The 18,010-nt window shown below is 34.8% G+C and overlaps 2 protein-coding genes across 2 annotated transcripts in view; one reads left to right on the plus strand and one right to left on the minus strand.

Moving 5' to 3' along the window:
- Positions 1-9,375, plus strand: part of EEA1 (early endosome antigen 1) — a 142,159-nt gene extending 132,784 nt beyond the window's left edge. The window contains exons 23-29 of the mRNA XM_032645166.1: positions 181-366; positions 1,355-1,486; positions 2,478-2,663; positions 3,592-3,830; positions 4,087-4,207; positions 4,794-4,892; positions 5,827-9,375. Coding sequence (XP_032501057.1) covers positions 181-366; positions 1,355-1,486; positions 2,478-2,663; positions 3,592-3,830; positions 4,087-4,207; positions 4,794-4,892; positions 5,827-5,949 — 1,086 coding nt within the window. The 3' untranslated portion in view covers positions 5,950-9,375. The remainder of the gene's footprint in view (positions 1-180; positions 367-1,354; positions 1,487-2,477; positions 2,664-3,591; positions 3,831-4,086; positions 4,208-4,793; positions 4,893-5,826) is intronic.
- Positions 9,376-11,635: 2,260 nt separating this feature from the next.
- PLEKHG7 (pleckstrin homology and RhoGEF domain containing G7) overlaps positions 11,636-18,010 on the minus strand; it is a 95,979-nt gene continuing 89,604 nt past the window's right edge. The window contains 2 exon segments of the mRNA XM_032646926.1: positions 11,636-12,372; positions 13,347-13,448. Of these exon segments, the coding sequence (XP_032502817.1) occupies positions 12,266-12,372; positions 13,347-13,448 (209 nt within the window). The 3' untranslated portion in view covers positions 11,636-12,265.

Consider the following 18,010-nt stretch of genomic DNA (forward strand, 5'->3'; position numbering starts at 1 on the left):
TTGGCAATCTGTATATCTTTGGAGAAATGTCTCTTAGGTCTTCTGCCCATTTACTATCTTTTTAAAGTATATTACTTTCCACTATGCTACGCATAACTTATGTATAACTGTTAACTATTATGTTTCTGTTGAAATTTGCCAAAAAATGACATAATAATTTGGGGAAATTGTTTTTATAAGTCTGTAGAAGAGAAGCTTTCTCTAGCACAGGAAGACTTGATTTCAAATAGAAATCAAATTGGAAACCAAAATAAATTGATTCAAGAACTGAAGACCACCAAGGCTACTTTGGAGCAAGATTTAGCAAAGAAAGAACAGCAATTGAAGGAGCAGAGTAAAGCACTACAGGATATACAGAAAGAAAAGGTATTTTATTTTCTGACTAAATCTAGAATCTTAGTATTAAAAATTAAGAACCAGCTTTTTCTAAAGGTAAGTAGGGGTGTATTTTATATAAATGATGCTAAGTTATAAAGTTGAAAGCATTGTATTATGACCAGTACGTTTAAAGATCAGTTAAAATTTTATATGAGAAATTCAAATTCTAGGAAACATTTTTTGGTTTCATAATTTAAATTTTATATTTCCATCAGCTGATATTATTCTGAAGTGTACAGTTCCTGAAGTTCTTGGTGTATTTTATTTGTGCAGTTCCTGAATTATGTGTTTATTTTTTGCTGCACTGTGTGGCTTGTGGGATCTTACTGCTCTGACCAAGGATCAAACCCAGGCCCTTGTCAGTGAGAGCGCGGAGTTCTAACCACTGGACCGCCAGGGAATTACCTCTGAATTATTTTTAAAAATTGGTGGATGTTTTTGTAGCGATGGCACTGGTGAGGCTGGCATGAAATTTATGATTTGTGCCTCAAGGTTAGAAAATTCTGACAGAACTATAGTTTAGAGGCCTTTAATTACAAGGGTTTTAGATCAGGCAGATCTTGTTTTAGTTATATGGTTCTACTTTTAATAGCTTATTTAACTGCTCTAAGTCTTTGCTCCTTTACCTATAAAATGATTAAAAAGAGCTACCTGGCATAGAGATTAGATAATGTATACTCCTCCTCCCTAGGCGCCCTATATAAAGATAGTGATGATGATAATAAGCATAAGATGGTAGTTTTAGCTAAACTTTAGCCAGGCACTATTAATTTTAATAGTTACTGTAACTATTTAATCCTTATAACGATCTTATTGTTCATATTGTATAAATAAGGACACAGAGGCAAGAGAAGGTAAATAATTTGCTCAAGTTAACTAAGGTGGAAGGGGCAGAGACAGTCATAAATAGTAGCAGTCATTTTTGTTATATTACTTTTAATTTAAAACTTTTTTTAATAAATCATTTTTTCTATAGTCACTGAAAGAAAAAGAACTAGTAAATGAAAAATGTAAATTGGCAGAGATAGAGGAAATTAAGTGTAGACAAGAAAAAGAAATTGCTAAATTGAGTGAAGAACTCAAGTCTCACAAGCAAGAAAGCATAAAGGTATGTGAAGATAATCATTGGTTTTCCTTTTGTATTAGTGTTGTTAAAAATATTTGTGTATACATATTTATTTATTTTATTTATTTATTTTAGGACATACTATGTGCCAGGCACATTGTTTTGCTGTTTTTTGACAAATACTCTCGCTCTCACAGTGCTCGTGTTGCATAATATCTATACACATATTGAAACTATGTTACCTTTGTTTTCAAATTACTGAATAAAGCAGAGTAACCCTAAAAGTTTAGATTTTATTGAGGTGATAATCGACAGAGCTATCCATTATGCTTACAGATAGTAAACTTCAAAATATGTAAGAGTTTAGAATTAAGATTATAAGGGATCGTTTTTTTAATCGTCTTTCTTCCTAAAATCCTTTAATAATCTGTTGTTTAGAACATTTTTCCTATCATTAGCATGACTGGCATGCCACCTGAAAAAATTAACTGCTTATAATTTGCTTTGTAAAGTGTTTGTAAAATGTCATTTTCTTAGAGAAAGGTTGGATTTTCCCTTGAGTGCTCTCATAATACCTCTTATGTCTATCAGTATACTTGCCATTTTGCTTTATAATTACTTACCTCTTTATGTCATCATGTTCTTCCAGACTGTGACTTCCTTAAAGCAGGGACTGTATATAATTCATCTTTATATATATATCCCTAGAACCTGACACAGTGTGTGATGCCTAAATGTTGAACCAATAAATGCCTCCTAAATGAAGAAAGGGAAAATAAGGGGTAGAAAATTCTCACATAATTTAATCAAAACATATGCATGCAAAGCATCACTTGAATTTAAATGATTGTTGAGCAGGAAGTACATAATATTTCACCTTTTTAATCAACTGTTTGAAATACTGAACTTTAAGACTCTTGTAAGAGGCTAAAACTCTTTGTTTATATTGTAATAAGTTGCATAAATTTCAGCTACATTTTTTTTTTTTTTTTTACCATAAAGGATGACTTATTTTGGCCTCACTTTCTCATAGGAGGTAACAAATCTCAAGGATGCCAAACAGCTTTTGATTCAGCAGAAATTAGAGCTTCAAGGGAAAGTAGATTCCCTAAAGGCAACCCTTGAACAGGAGAAGAAAGCCCAGCAAATGCTAAAAGAGCAGATGAAAAAGGAAGAAGATGAGCTGAAGAAAGAATTTATGGAGAAGGAAGCTAAACTGGTAAGTTAGTGGTGGGAGGTGTGTTTTTTAATTGATTTTGTAAATTAATCCAGTTAGAGAGGATTTTTCTACTTAAAAATTATGATTCAAATGCTCACCTAACATTTAATTTTTGATTTAAGACAAGAGATCTGATTTGTCTAAATAGCTGACATGTGATTGGAAATATTTTATTCTGTGATTATATTTTGGTTTATATAAGTGAAAATTCAATAAAACATGATGGGGGGGGCACTTTTAGTGCCAGAAAAACAAACAAACCGATAACTATGTAGATTGAGGTAAATGGCATGAATGCTAATCATGTTAAACTCATTTGTTTGTTCAAACTGAATGTTGATAAGGGGGAACGGAAACTTCAGTTTGGAATACAATGACCAAAGTCTACTTTTCCTTCCCTAACTTGTGCATGCCAAATGGGAAGCATCTGGCTTTCCTCTGTTGAATTAAGTCCAGATAGCCCCAGATAAATTGACTGCTGAATGTTTTCGTTGAAGAACTGCAATTTCAAGTTCACACAGTGATTTGAAGTACTGTTTTTTTGGCAGGTTGATAGAGACAAAAGGATGCATTTGGAATTTGAGACATAAGAAAATGCCAGCTCTATCTCCAGGGCACCTTGCTATCCCTAACTATGTGTTCTTCCCCTGTTCTAGTGGAAAAAAGGAAAATCTCAAATTGCTTTACTTTAGTTTGATCTTATAAGAGGCTTGCTGACCACCATTTCAGTGTTATGACCACTGTCAGTTCAAATTACACAGATGTTTGTGGAATCAGTTTTATCAGTGCCTTCTTCCCTGAAGAAGTAATATTATTTATGTTGCCAATATTTAAAGTTCAACAACTAACTTAAATTTTGCACTACTTTTTTTTTTTTTTGCACTACTTTTGTAATAGGTTTTTTACCCACTGTTTTTCCTTTTCTCAGCTTTCCGAAATAAAAGAAAAAGAAGTAGGAATGAAGCAGCATGAAGAAAATGAGACTAAACTTACCATGCAGATTACAGCATTAAATGAAAACTTGGGCACCATAAAGAAGGAGTGGCAGTCCAGTCAACGGAGAGTCAGTGAGCTTGAGAAACAGACGGACGACTTACGGGGTGAAATTGCGGTATTGGAAGCAACGGTTCAAAATAATCAAGATGAAAGGAGGGCACTACTAGAAAGGTGGTTGATGTCTAGTAAAATTAGTTTATTTCCATGCTAAGTGATAAAAAGGTTGTTGTATTCCACATTTAAAAAAATAGAAGTCTTGAGAAAAGTGCTCCTGCAGGTATTTAAGTAGCCATTTAAAAATTAACCCTTACAACAGAGTTGAAATTAATGTATTATGTTTAAAGTTACTAAAGTAGTTCATTATCTGTGTTCAGAAAGGGTCTTTAATGATTTTTTAAAAATGAATTGTTTTTGCAATCTATTTCAGGTGTCTTAAAGGAGAAGGTGAAATAGAAAAGCTTCAAACCAAAGTACTAGAATTGCAAAGAAAGCTGGATAATACAACTGCAGCAGTGCAGGAACTGGGCAGAGAGAATCAGTCCCTTCAAGTGAGTCACCTGGTGTATGAGGCAGTTTTTTAGTCTAGAATTTACCTCTTAGTGAAAAGCATATTTTCAGCATTTAAAATAAATCTCATCTTTAATAAGACTTTTGAATGGCTACTGCCTGTGTAGCAGTATTGCAGGTGTTACAGGTAATTAAATATAAGATTTAAAGAACTTATCTTAGACCCCAATGATTAGAGAGCCATATCATTCATGAATTGTCATTATTGGGAAGAGCACAAAGGAATGAGTTGCTATGTGATAAAGAAGTGATCTGATCATATGCTCAGAGTTCCAAGGAAGGATTGATCCTTAGGGTTAGAATGAATGGGAAATCACCAAAGGTTAGAAATTACCAATGCCTTTGAGGTATAAAACTTGCTTTGCTTTGCTTGATTGATTGATTTGATTGATTGATTGATTGATTGTCATTCAGACTTAATTATGTAACAACTTTTGATAATGGAAGTTGACCAAAGTATTTCTGATTTTTAAAATTTTATCCATTTTAAAACTTGGCCACCAACTTAGAAATTATCAATCATTCTTTATAGCACTGAACATTATGTTTTGTTTTTTTTTTGAATAGATCAAACATACACAAGCGTTGAATAGAAAGTGGGCTGAAGACAATGAAGTACAAAACTGTATGGCCTGTGGGAAAGGCTTTTCAGTAACCGTGAGACGGGTAAATGGTTTTGTTATATTGCTACAGTTCTTGATTTTATTTCTCAGTGACAATGTTTTAACCATCGAAATTGTCCTGCATTTGACAGATTTTTAAAGTTTTGCCATTTATTAACTTTAATTTACAACTACATAGAATTAAGTTTCATGAAATCTTGTTTCTGGTTAGTGTATGTGTTTCAATTTTAGTTTTAAATTCAGTTATTACCTTCCTACTGAGTTACTCTCTTGGATAATCATTTTCTGAACCAGTGCATCAGTATTAAACTCATGTTTTAGTCACCATAGGGTTCTCTTAAAGGAAAAAAAGCAGAGATAAAAAAATCACTTTAGGGCTTCCCTGGTGGCACAGAGGTTGAGAGTCCGCCTGCCAATGCAGGGGACACGGGTTCATGCCCCGGTCCGGGAAGATCCCACATGCCGTGGAGTGGCTGGGCCCATGAGCCATGGCCGCTGAGCCTGCGCATCCGGAGCCTGTGCTCCGCAACGGGAGAGGCCACAACAGTGAGAGGCCCACATACTGCAAAAAAAAAAAAAAAAAAAAATCATTTTAAATAATGCCATTATGTGATGTTTCAAGTTTATATTCCTATTGAAGAAATTATGCCTGAAACATTTAGTAAATAGGAATAATTTTTCACCTGATAGAAGTGCTTTATTAAGCACTTTATTAAGGCATTAAAATGCCTCCTAAGGTTCTTCTGAGAATTCCAAGATAAATTCCATATTAAATGTTTAGTACAGTATCTGATTAAATAGGAAGCATTCAAATTAACTAAGGGATTAAATCGACATACTGAGATTTTATATTATTAAATGCTAATCCCTTGAAAGTTAGTATACCTTCACAGTGAAGTTTGCTGTATTCTTGTAGTCTCATAATACTTTTGGTATAGTTTTTATGCTTAAAAATGTTTAATTTTTGTCATTTACAGCATCACTGCAGACAATGTGGAAATATCTTCTGTGCTGAGTGTTCAGCCAAAAATGCCTTAACTCCTTCTTCCAAGAAGCCTGTTCGTGTCTGTGATGCATGTTTCAATGACTTGCAAGGATAATGGGTTATCGCAACTTCAGAGTAATATTACACTAACATTAGATTTTTAATAATACACTTAATAGATATCTTGGACTACTACTATTCGGTTTGGACAGTGGTTGCAATACTAAACCAAATTAGAATTCATATATTTTGGAATGTTATCAAGTAAAACTCTTCTATTTTTGTGAGACTCGAGCCCATCTTTCATTACTTTTTTCCATTTACTCCGGAATAGCTTTCATGCCAAGTTTAGAAGTAGCCAATGAAATGTAAATAAATTTTGGATGGAAATAAATTTTGGACGGAAAATAGCAATGTATTTTTTTAAATATACTTTCATTGTTCAGAAGTGACATGAATGCTCTTCCATAGCTTACTTCTTTCTCCCACATTTAGTATCAAGAAATGTACATGGGTGATGTTACCATATCAGATATGTTGCACAATAACACATTAATTCTATTAAATATTCTCATTGTGAAATGCATAGAACTATAAAGCTTTTCCCTCATACACAGGTCCATAGCTCAGTTGCATTGTTATGTTACAATTTTACTACTCAAGTGTTCCAAATACAGATTATATTTAAATATTAACTATGAATTCAAACATGGTTTTTATTTTAACAATATTGATTAAATTCTCTTGGGTGGATTTTATGAAAACCTCTGGAAAATTAATTTGCTTATTTTATGGTTATCCTCGGGTTGTATTTTAAACATTAGGGTTAATTTTTCTTTTTGTCTTTTTCTATCTCACTTTTAAACTCCCACATAGTCTTAAGAATCCTACAAAACTTCCCACCCTCATCCCCAGTTGGAAGGTGAATAAAAGAAGTTGTATAATGGTCGTATTCTCTGTTTAAGTGGGAAGTCTTCTGAGATTAGCCTTCATTTTATATCCTCATTTTGTCTCTCCAGCATCTTCAAGAATGTGAATTTGCTTTTTTAATGGATCTGCCTTTTTCAAGGTAATTTGGTTTAACCTTCTCAAGCATAGCTCAGCTTCACTGTAATTGTTTTATAGATTTTGCATCTTAAAGCTAGTAACTGATATTGCTATAGTCTTATCTGTGAAAACAAATACAAAATGGTAAGGAGACATTAAATATTCTGCTTCATATTTTCTGCTTTATATTCTCCTTTTACCTAATAGGGAAGAACTTTTTAAAGTTTTAAATTTGACTTAAATTTTAAAAGGTTCTGAATTTGGGGTTCCATATCAACTAGGTATCTGTTTACTCTGCAAAAATAATGCTATGAAATTACCTTGAAATAACAGTTGGATAATAGAGTATCGCCAAAAACAGGTGTATTTAGGAATCCCCAAATTATAACTAGAACTGAAACAGACTGGCAAATTGAGGGTAATTAAAAATTAGCTTATTTGGATGCTGAACAATGGAATTGAACTTTATCAGTCTTATTAATTTGGAAAATTGGAGAACATCTGAAGAGAGAACTCATTCATATTGGTTTATTACTCTAAGAAGAAAGTAAAGCTATATATTCATTCAGTGCAATCATTTGGTAATAGGGAAGGATGGGAGCTAATATTTCATTTACAATACATAGTTTATAATGTACACTTGCTTTCAAATATCATGCTGAAATTATGTTTATGCTCTTCCTATAATGTATACAAACAAAGAGGTTGCCATATATTCATTTAATTATTTAAAAAACCCATTTAAGTAAACTCTGTTGTCAGTGGCTACTAAGGACCCTGATTGAGTCCCTGGACTCGGATGAACATATATCCTTGAGCGTATAGAACGAAGAAATACAGTGGATCTTTATTAAAAAATAAGTTGGATAATAAAAATTGAGCTAAAATTACTTACGCATTTTCATATAAATTCTTTCAAATAGTCTTAATTCTACACTTATAAGTAAATTAATAAGCATGTTGGAAAAACATTCACAGCACCATTGTTATTACTTTTTTATGATATGAAACTTTACGGGAATTCTTCTGGCTTAGAATATTTGTTCACTCATCTCCCAGTTGGGTGCACTGAAGGCCTATCCCTGTCTTGTCCCCCCACCCCCATATTCATAAAAAATTGTGGGGACAACAAATATAACCATATGTATTTGAGTGATTTTCTATTTTTCATCTAGCTAATCTCACTTCCTAGGCCCCAAATAATTAGGCTATTATATTTAGAAATGAAACAATATTTTGCTATTAATCTCACCAGTAAGGTGTTTTGGAAACAAAAATTAAACGGTTTTCTGTTTCTTTTAATTAAAAAGTCATCTTCTGAGTGCTTACTGGTTCGACATTTTAGATGTCTGCTGGTACTATTTGTCAGTGATTTAGAGCTGGCACATATGGAGTCCCAGCTCTCAGCTCTAATGCAAAGCCTATTGGCATCACCTGTTAGTAAATTCTAAACCCAAGCACAGAAACGTGAGTTAAAATCAAGTCTTGCTGGGTTAGTGTATACTAAACTACACCTACACCTACAGAATTTTTAGTAGAAAGAAGACAAAGCTGCTGGTATAGGATTTGTTTATTTTGAAGAGGGAAACAAACACAACAACCTCAATGCAGTGTGTAATTTTGTTCAACTACCTCTTAATGTGGAATTAGCTAGTTTAATAGTTTCTTCACAGTAGTGTTACATAGTAACTGCCAAATTTGTTAGTTCCCCATCTCTCTTGAAGAGGCTTTATGATTATTTTATAGTTTTGGGAACTTTAAAGCCACTTTTTTTTAACCTTGCATTTGCATAAAGATGTTTAGCTTTTAAGTGGAAAGCAAATTATGATCATATATTTTGATATTCATGACCTATTTGACTATAGCAGTTTTTTTTAAATGCACTTTGGCTATGAAACCATGGATGATTTGATCCATAAAATTTAAATGTGCCATCAATTTAGTATTCCTAGACAAGAGCTTGATGAATGGTATTCTGTAATTATATAATGTACCACACGTTATTGTCTTAATTGCCCTTTGCCTGAATTTTAATGATCAGTTATTGTTGCAAATGTGAATACTGTGCATAAACTTACTAAATTTATGTAAAATTGTATAAAGCAGAATTGGAAATAGCTAGGTCCTCTCCCTGTAGAAATAGTGAATTTACTGTAACATGATGCAGTTATGTATATGACATTCTGTACTTCTTGAACTGGATCATATATTCATAAAACTTCTGTAGATACTTTTGCATGAATATTTTGTTTAGTTTTTGGATTCATTGTATTGTTTACTTGTGATCATGTAGTTGTGCCTTATTTGTGAGAGAGTTTAGCTCAGTAAATACTGTGGTTTCTAAACTCAGTGAGTGGAAGGTTATTGATTATAAATGTAACTGATAAATTATATAACATTTGAATCTGTATAAAGAACAATGGAAGAATCCTTTATTGAATTGTTGCTTTTTTAAAAAAATATGCTAAAGATATTAAAAATAATTTCTAGTATATTCTGTGACTAAATTATTTTGTCTATTTAAAAGATTAGCCACTTTACATTAATTTATTTACAGATTTAGAACTTTGCACTTGGATATAGACAATGGGTGTGCTTTATTATTTTAAATTAATTTTTATTGGAGTATAGTTGCTTTACAATGTTGTGTTAGTTTCTAGTGTACAGCTGCTTTACAATGTTGTGTTAGTTTCTAGTGTACAGCAAAGTGAATCAGCTATACGTATACATATATCCCCTTTTTGGATTTTCTTCCCATTTAGGTCACCACAGAGCACTGAATAGAGTTCCTTGTGCTATACAGTAGGTTCTCAGTTATCTAGTTTATAGATAGTATTAATAGTGTATATATATATATGTCAAGCCCAACCTCACAATGGGTGTGCTTTAATGTTCAACTAAGAATAGTAATTAAGTTCATATTTCAAGAGAAATTACTAATGCTATTTTGTTCGAGACAGCCCCTTTTCATTTCGTTCATTATTGAGAAAAATTAGCAAAACTAAAAAATATTAAACAATATTAATCTCTTCTTTCATTGTACATTTAATACCCAGGTGACCATTTAAAGGCTCAATGTACCATTGCTTTTTAACTGATTTTTTTTCCCCTGGGAACCAAAGTTCCAGAAGTGATTTTTCATTTTACTCTGTGTTTCCCTCTGAAGACAATAACATGTATATCCTCAAGCACTTAATATATTAGATATGCTCTTTTGTGAGCTTTATAGAATTTCACTTTAAATACATAGTATATTCTTTTAAGTTTATCTTATTGTGGTAAGAACAGTTAACATGAGATCTACCCTCTTGACAACTCTTGTAAAAGTGTACAGTACAGCAGATCTCCCGAGCTTACTCATTTTGCTTAACTGAAACTTTATGCCCAGTGATTAGTAACTCCCCATTTCCCCCTGCCCCCAGCCTCTGGCAACTACCATTCCACTCTTTTTGATTCTATGAATTTGAGTATTTTAGAAATCTCATATAAGTGGAATCATGCAGTATTTGTCTTTCTGTGACTGACTTATTTCCTTTAGCATAATGTCCTCAAGGTCATCTATGTTGTTTCATATTGCAGAAGTTCCTTCTTTTTCAAGGCTGAATAGAATTCCATTGTATGTACGTACCAGAGTTTCTTTATCCACTCATCTGTTGGTGAACATTAAGGTTTTTTCCATATCTTGGCTATTGTGACTAGTGCTGCAGTGAATACAGAAGTGCTATACTTCTTTGTATATTGAATATTTTTAAAGCTGTTTTACATCTTAACTAATTTACATGTTAATTTAGTCAATCTTTTTCTCCCTTTAATGAGATTTAAGGGAGAAAATAGTTTTTATACATATAAACAAATATATGTTTACTGACTCAGACTAAAAGGAATCTTGGGAGATCACCTAGTCCATTGCTCTTTTCCTAAGTTGGCTGATATCTAGAAATCCTTGCAAGACAATTGTTAATTTTTTTCTAAAAAAATACATATTTTTCATCTCTAAGAACTCACTTGAAATTTGTTCTCCTGTACTATTGCCTTTTTTTCTCATTTATTCTTAGGCATTGACCATAGTTACTGCCTTCCTGATTTTCCCTTTCATTTTCACTACTCCTAATAAATATGACATTATTATACATGGGCTGTGACCCTCCATTCTAATGGTGCTTGGCCCTTGAAAATAACTGTTATGCTGCACTTGTCTATACTTCCTGGTTTACATGGTGAAATCACATTTTTCTAAAAGAATTAACTGTGCATGTGACTTCCCCAAGCATCATCCTTTCTATCCCATTCTCCAGCTTAAGGAGATCAGTTAAGGTATAATTTGTCTTGCAGTCCAAGTTGATAAATTTACTACTTCCATTTTGGAAACTGCAAAAGGTATCATGTCTGAAATTGAAATCTGTGGATTTCCTTTTGATATAATCTGACTATAAGAACTAGTTCCTTACATGCAGTTAATAGTATATTCCACCATGATAATAGTTCAAGCTCTCTTTCTTAAGAAATTCTAACGATGTTTCAAGTCCTGCCAAATAAGACGAAGTCACTGTACTGTGCTCTCTCTCTCTCTCTCTCTCACACACACACACACACACACACACACACACACACACACACACACTCAAAACCAGAAAGAAGTTTTATGACAAATTCCACTGTTCTTCAAAAAGTGAGATTTAGAGAAAGATATCCTACTATTTCTATGAAATTTCCCAAGTAAAACTGTTAACTGGTGAAACTGGAACAGATATTTGCTTTTTCTTTCTTAAAACAATGAAATTTAGTCTTTGGGATTTTCTCCTTCCATGTTAAGAGTTATATAAAGTATACCTGAGATAAATAAACTGTTGGCGACTAGGAATTTAAAAACTGCTACTAAGATGGAGACCTTATTATTCATTGCTTAGTATGTTAAAAGAGCAATCAAGCTTTATATGAGGTAGGGCTGTAGAGCAGTAAGGCTGATTTATAAGTCACGTAGGAAACTTGGTTTCATTACAGATATACACAAAGTAAGATGCTAGAATTCATATCAGATGCAAGCAGTGGGCATTGTTTTCCTCCTGATACTGCATTTACCTGATTATTCACCTTTTACGAATTATAATAGCATCATACTTCCCTTACCCCTCTTGCAAGCCTGACTGAAGCATTATAACGTAGTCTGGATATCAGCATGTATACACTTACCAAGAAATTCCTTCTGGTTCAAATTTGTTGCAGCCATTATTACTCTACGCTGAGAAATTTCCTAGCTTAAATTCTGGAACTTCTTTAAAATGCACATTTTCTTTTAGCGCATCACTAGGTAAGTGTTACAAGTTTGAATGAAAGAATACCTTAATCCCCAATGTGTAAAAAGGTGTGCCACTTGTTTTGGGTCCTTAAATTTCCAAGGATTCTGCAGGCAAAGTGAATATGGACATCTTCTTGGTTTCCTGACTCTTGGTGAAGCAAGAGATTGCTGCTGTTAATTGTGCAATCCATGTTTCTGTTAAGAAAGAAAAATATATAGAGAGAAGAGAATGTTAAATTTCTCACATATTTGGATTAATATTTTCCTTTGTATTTGCTGACTTGCTCTTTAAAACACTTGCCTATGTTTCCCATTTTCTTTCTTAAATCGAATATATCATAAATATCTCTAATCACATATGAAAATGCAAATGGATTAGATGAATATGGTATGCAAGTTGGATAAACAATTGTGAGTAACCATAATAGTCAATGACGACTAATTACAAAGATGAATACTGGGAATATAAGTAGTTTGAAAGCTGAATTTCTTGAATTTCCACTTTGTGTAGTAACAGAAGTTCTTAATCAGTGGCATAACTTGAAAAACAGACTGAGGGAGGAAACTGACTCCTTGAAAATAATGTAGTCTTCCATTAATTGTCTGGCCACATTGCTGCCCTGATGAAAGCCTACCAGGGGAAAGAAAAAAATGGAAACTTCTAAGATAAAGAAACCAGAGTCAGATAGGCAGCTGTTCTTCGGCTCCATAGCTGTAAAAACAGTAGCATAGTTTCAAAGGGTGAAGAGAAGACTTGACACAGTTCATTTCTGCAGGAGCCCCTCACTTAAGCTGGCATCATACTGTGTGCATACTGGGGCTTTGGAAATTGATCGGAGCATCTTAAAAATCAAGCATGCAATCCAAAGCAGTTCTTCCCCCATTTCCTACAGACCTCCCAGAAGTCAGAGGCAGCTCTTGAGCTTCTGCCACAGGAAAAAATGAGGGAGGCTGTGTCAACACTAGGGATGTAAGAAGATGGTCAGTTCTGAGGTTTCTGAGCCTGGTATGGTCTAGATATTCATATCCTTCCCCTCCTTCCAACCTCCCCCCTTCCCAAAGCAGGAGAGGAAAATACACAAAACTTTCCATTCACTGTTCCTTAATGAGCTTGGGGTGAGATTTTTTTCCTTAAGTCTGAAGAATCAAAACCTACAAAATTGAAATACATACCTTGATGTTTTCTGTTTGGGCTTGTAATAAGAATGCTGCTATACACTGTCGATAGCTGTTTTCATGTTGTATGAGGAAAGAATTTCTCAGCCCAAAGACTAGAAAAAGATTAAAGACAAAAAGCCAAAGCATTTAATATGAAATCCAGTTCCTCAGTACATGAACCTGGATTTTTGTTTATTAATGAGTGTGGGAGGTTTATGTCGATTAAGAAAGAATCTGATTCCAAGACCAAGACTTTACTGCTATGTCCAAAGAGAGACCACTTAAATATGAAAACCTTTTCTTCCTTAGCCAATGACTTCTGGGGCTTGAGGAAATGCATTTATGGCTTAAGTGATGGAAAATGTATTCCTTCCCAAGGAAAAAGCTTAGCATAATAGGTAGATTTTGTGTGTGTAAAATATAGATAATACAAATATGAAAAATAATACAATCATTGTTTCTTTGACCTCCACCACTCCTTTTAAAAATGTTTTATTTTTGTACTTAAAGGGCAGTCACATCAAAACAACAGTTAAACAAGTAAGATGTAGCAAAAATACAAAACCACCTGAATGCTTCACAGCAGTCCAAGAAAAGCCAAAAAAACGGACTCAAATAAAATCCAACATCCACCAAATTATGTGAAATGTAAAACAAAACAAAAAATGTTGGCATGGTTTCTGTGTTTGAAAAGAAACAGTCTGTTCTGTCATTTCCTAGCTGGTCTCTTAAAGAAATGATAGGAGATACTGGGAGAGCAGATTTTCCTCTTTTTATACAGCTGGAGCTCTTAAAATGAAAGCTTCTTCCTTGAATTATTTATACAGCACCAGGAATAAAATTTTGCAGCCTATACATTCTTTCTACAGTCAATTTATGTTCAGGAACAAACAAAACCAAACCAGGGCTGGCTCTGGGTCCAAACAAGTACTTCAGAGAGGAGGAGGAGAACACTGACTCTTCCTGGATGACCATTAAGCTGATGCTTGCTCACACTCATTATTTCTGTTCCTTGAAGTTTGTGTTTTGTTTTGTTTTGTTTTTGCGGTACACGGGCCTCTCACTGCTGTGGCCTCTCCCGCTGCGGAGCACAGGCTCCGGACGTGCAGGCTCAGCGGCCATGGCTCACGGGTCCAGCCGCTCCGCGGCATGTGGGATCTTCCCGGACAGGGGCACGAACCCGTGCCCCCTGCATCGGCAGGCGGACTCTCAACCACTGCGCCACCAGGGAAGCCCAGTTTGTGGGTTTAATTCAGACTCACTGAGGCAAGTTGGGCCTCATTTCAGAATCGAAGCAAATGTGAGACTTTTATTTTCTTAACTGCAAGAACTACTTCACTATTACAGATTGTAATAGAGTGAACCTCATAATTCCTAAATTCTACCACAACAAAGCCTGTCAAGGTCATGAAATTCTGTCCAGCTTCTCTGGGATGAGAGGACTTAAACCTATTAAAATGACTTTCTGGAAAAAAGATCTGGCTGTTTTTGTTTTACTCCCTGATTTTTCTCTTTATAAATTCCCTGTAGTAAGTGAGGCTTTAAAGATCAGGTTGTTGTTCTTGGTTGGATTTCAGATTCCATGTTCCTCAAAATTGTAACTGTAGTTCTCAGTTATTTAAGGTATCCCTCATCTGTTTAGTTTGTAATATGGCTACTAAGGGCTTAATAAACAAAAGGACCTGGTATGGCTAGGCTTAGAAAATAAAATAAGGAGATAATAAATGGTCAGGAATAGCTTTTTTCTCTCTGATGTTCTAATATAATGATTAACAATTAATAGTTGACATCATTTATTCAGCACCTACTATGTACTAGGCACAGTGCTATGTATTTTTTTCCTTTTTGTGTCATTTAAACAACACAGCAACTGTATAAGATAGGTCAACTAACTCCAAATAGCCAAAACAATCTTAAGAAAGAAGAATGGAGCTGGGGGGGGATCACACTCCCTGACTTCAGACTATACTGCAAAGCTGCAGTAGTCAAAACAGTATGGTACCAGCACAAAAACAGATACAAAGATCAATGGAACAGGATAGAAAGCCCAGAAATAAACCCAAGCACTTATGGTCAATTAACCTACGACAAAGGAGGCAAGAATATACAATGGAGAAAAGACTGTCTCTTCAATAAGTGGTGCTGGGTAAACTGGACAGCTATTGTAAAAGAATGAAGTTAGAATGTTCTCTAACACCATACACAAAAATAAACTCAAAATGGATTAAAGACCTAAAAGTAAGACCAGATACTATAAAACTCCTAGAGGAAAACATAAGCAGGACACTCTCTGACATAAATTGCAGCAACATTTCTTTGGATCCATCTCCTAGAGTAATGAAAACAAAAGCAAAAATTTTTTAAATGGGACCTAATTAAACTTAAAAGCTTTTGCACAGCAAAGGAAACCATAAAACAAAAAGACAACTTACAGAATAGGAGAAAATATTTGCAAATGATGTGACCGACAAGGGATTCATTTCCAAAATATACAAAGAACTTATAAAACAACCCTCAAAAAATGGGCAGAAGACCTAAATAGACATTTCTCCAAAGAAGATACACAGATGGCTACAGGCACATGAAAAGATGCTCAACATCACAAATTATCAGAGAAATGCAAATAAAAACTACAATGAGATACCAGCTCACACTGGTCAGAATGGCCATTATCAAAATATCTACAAATAATAAGCTGGAGAGGGTGTGGAGAAAAGGGAATCCTCTTAAACTGTTGGTGGGAATGTAAACTGGTGCAGCCTCTATGGAGAACAGTATGGATGTTCATTAAAAAACTAAAAATAGCATTACCATATGATCCAGCAATCCTACTTCTGGGCATATATCTGGAAAAGACAAAAACTATGATTTGAAAAGCTACATGCACCCCCAGTGTTCACAGCAGCACTATTTACAGTAGCCAAGACATGGAAACAACCTAAATGTCCATCGATAGATGAATGGATAAGGATGATGTGGTGTGTGATGTGTATGTATGTGTATATACATACATACACACACACACACACACACACACACACAGGAATATTGGCCGTAAAAATGAAATAATGCCATTTACAGCAACATGGATGGACCTAGAGATTATCATATAAAGTGAAGTAAGTCTGACAGAGAAATACAAATATCATATGATACTGCTTATATGTGGAATTTTAAAAAGGGATACAAATGAACTTATTTACAAAACAGAAGTAGACTCACAGACATAGAAAACAAATTTATGGTTACCAAAGGGGAAAGGTGGGGGAGGAATAAATTAGGAATTTAGGATTAACAGGTACACACTACTATATATAAAATAAACAACAAGGACCTACTCTGTAGCACAGGGAACTAAGTTCAATATCTTGTAATAACCTATACTGGAAAACAATCTAAAAAAGAATATATATGTATGTATAACTGAATCATTTTGTTGTATACTTGGAACACTGTAAATCCACTATACTTCAATTAAAAAAAAAAGGGTCAACTAATTCCCACTTACAAATAAGGGCACAGATTAGGTGAATTTTTCCAAGGTCACACAGCTTGTGAATAATATAGCCAGGATTTGAAACTAGGTCCCTGTCACTCCAAAGCACAATCTCTTCTTTTTTCACACTTCACACTCTCACTCTACAGCTATTCTACCTCATGCACTGTGTCTGAACAGTTAACCACCAGAGCAATGAGAAAAATATTTAAAAAACAGAAGTGAAATGGTAGTGGCAAGTCAAAAAGTAACAAAAGATGGTGGAAGTATGGTTTTTAAAAAGGTATTGATTTTATTTAAAAAGAAAAAGAAAAAGGAATACAGGAGAAAAAACATGCATCTCCTAAGGGAATCCTGTGATGTCAGATTTCCCATAAAGTCCAGTTGGCTGGCCGGGCTGTGGCTGACCTGAGCCCATGCTGCTTCCCTCTCTTGCTTGGGGGATCTGACACCTTCCTCCACTCACATCCGTTTATCATGGCAGAATCTTCTAACTATGGCCACTGTAGTAAGAAGGTTGTGCTCCTCTGAGATGCCCCCTTTTAGGCTTGCTCGGGAAAGCTCTCTGGTTTATGCAGACTTTGGCCTGTGACAGTGATTGGTCCGTGCCAAATCTGATCTAAGAGGCCTTAAGGGCTGCCCAGTTGCTTTTCAGCAAATCTTAGTAGACACAGAAAGAATAGACAAAAGAGGCAGAAGACTCTAGTTCTGGATACAGGTTTCCCCTCATTGGAGCCCTGCTGCTCTTGGGGAGAGAGTTTGCATCCATTCACGAGTTAAACATTTAAATATACAACTTACATAACTTAATGATGTGAATTTTTGCTATTATTATTATTCATTGGTGTATTCACTGTGTAATGTGGCTCTGCTGAGTACAAGCAGGTCCTGTGCTAATGACTGGTGCTCTGGGCTTGGCTGCTGGAGTGGGAACTGCAGGACATGGATGGTGCTCCCTCTTTTCCTGCTCCTCCCTTGGGACAGGAAGGCACTCCGCTCTGCCTGGCTTTGCTGGTCTTCTAGGAGCCTGTACCCAAGAAAGAATGATGGATGCTTCCTTCTGAACACTGCTGCCACCCACCCAGTACTAAGTAGGCCAGAATGTCCTTCAAGTCCCTCTGAGGCCCAGGGCTTTCCTGACAGGATTTATTGATCTTTCATTGCTCTGAGAGCTCCATC

The sequence above is a fragment of the Phocoena sinus genome, chromosome 10 (genome assembly GCF_008692025.1).
Source record: "Phocoena sinus isolate mPhoSin1 chromosome 10, mPhoSin1.pri, whole genome shotgun sequence".
Lineage (NCBI taxonomy): Eukaryota > Metazoa > Chordata > Mammalia > Artiodactyla > Phocoenidae > Phocoena > Phocoena sinus.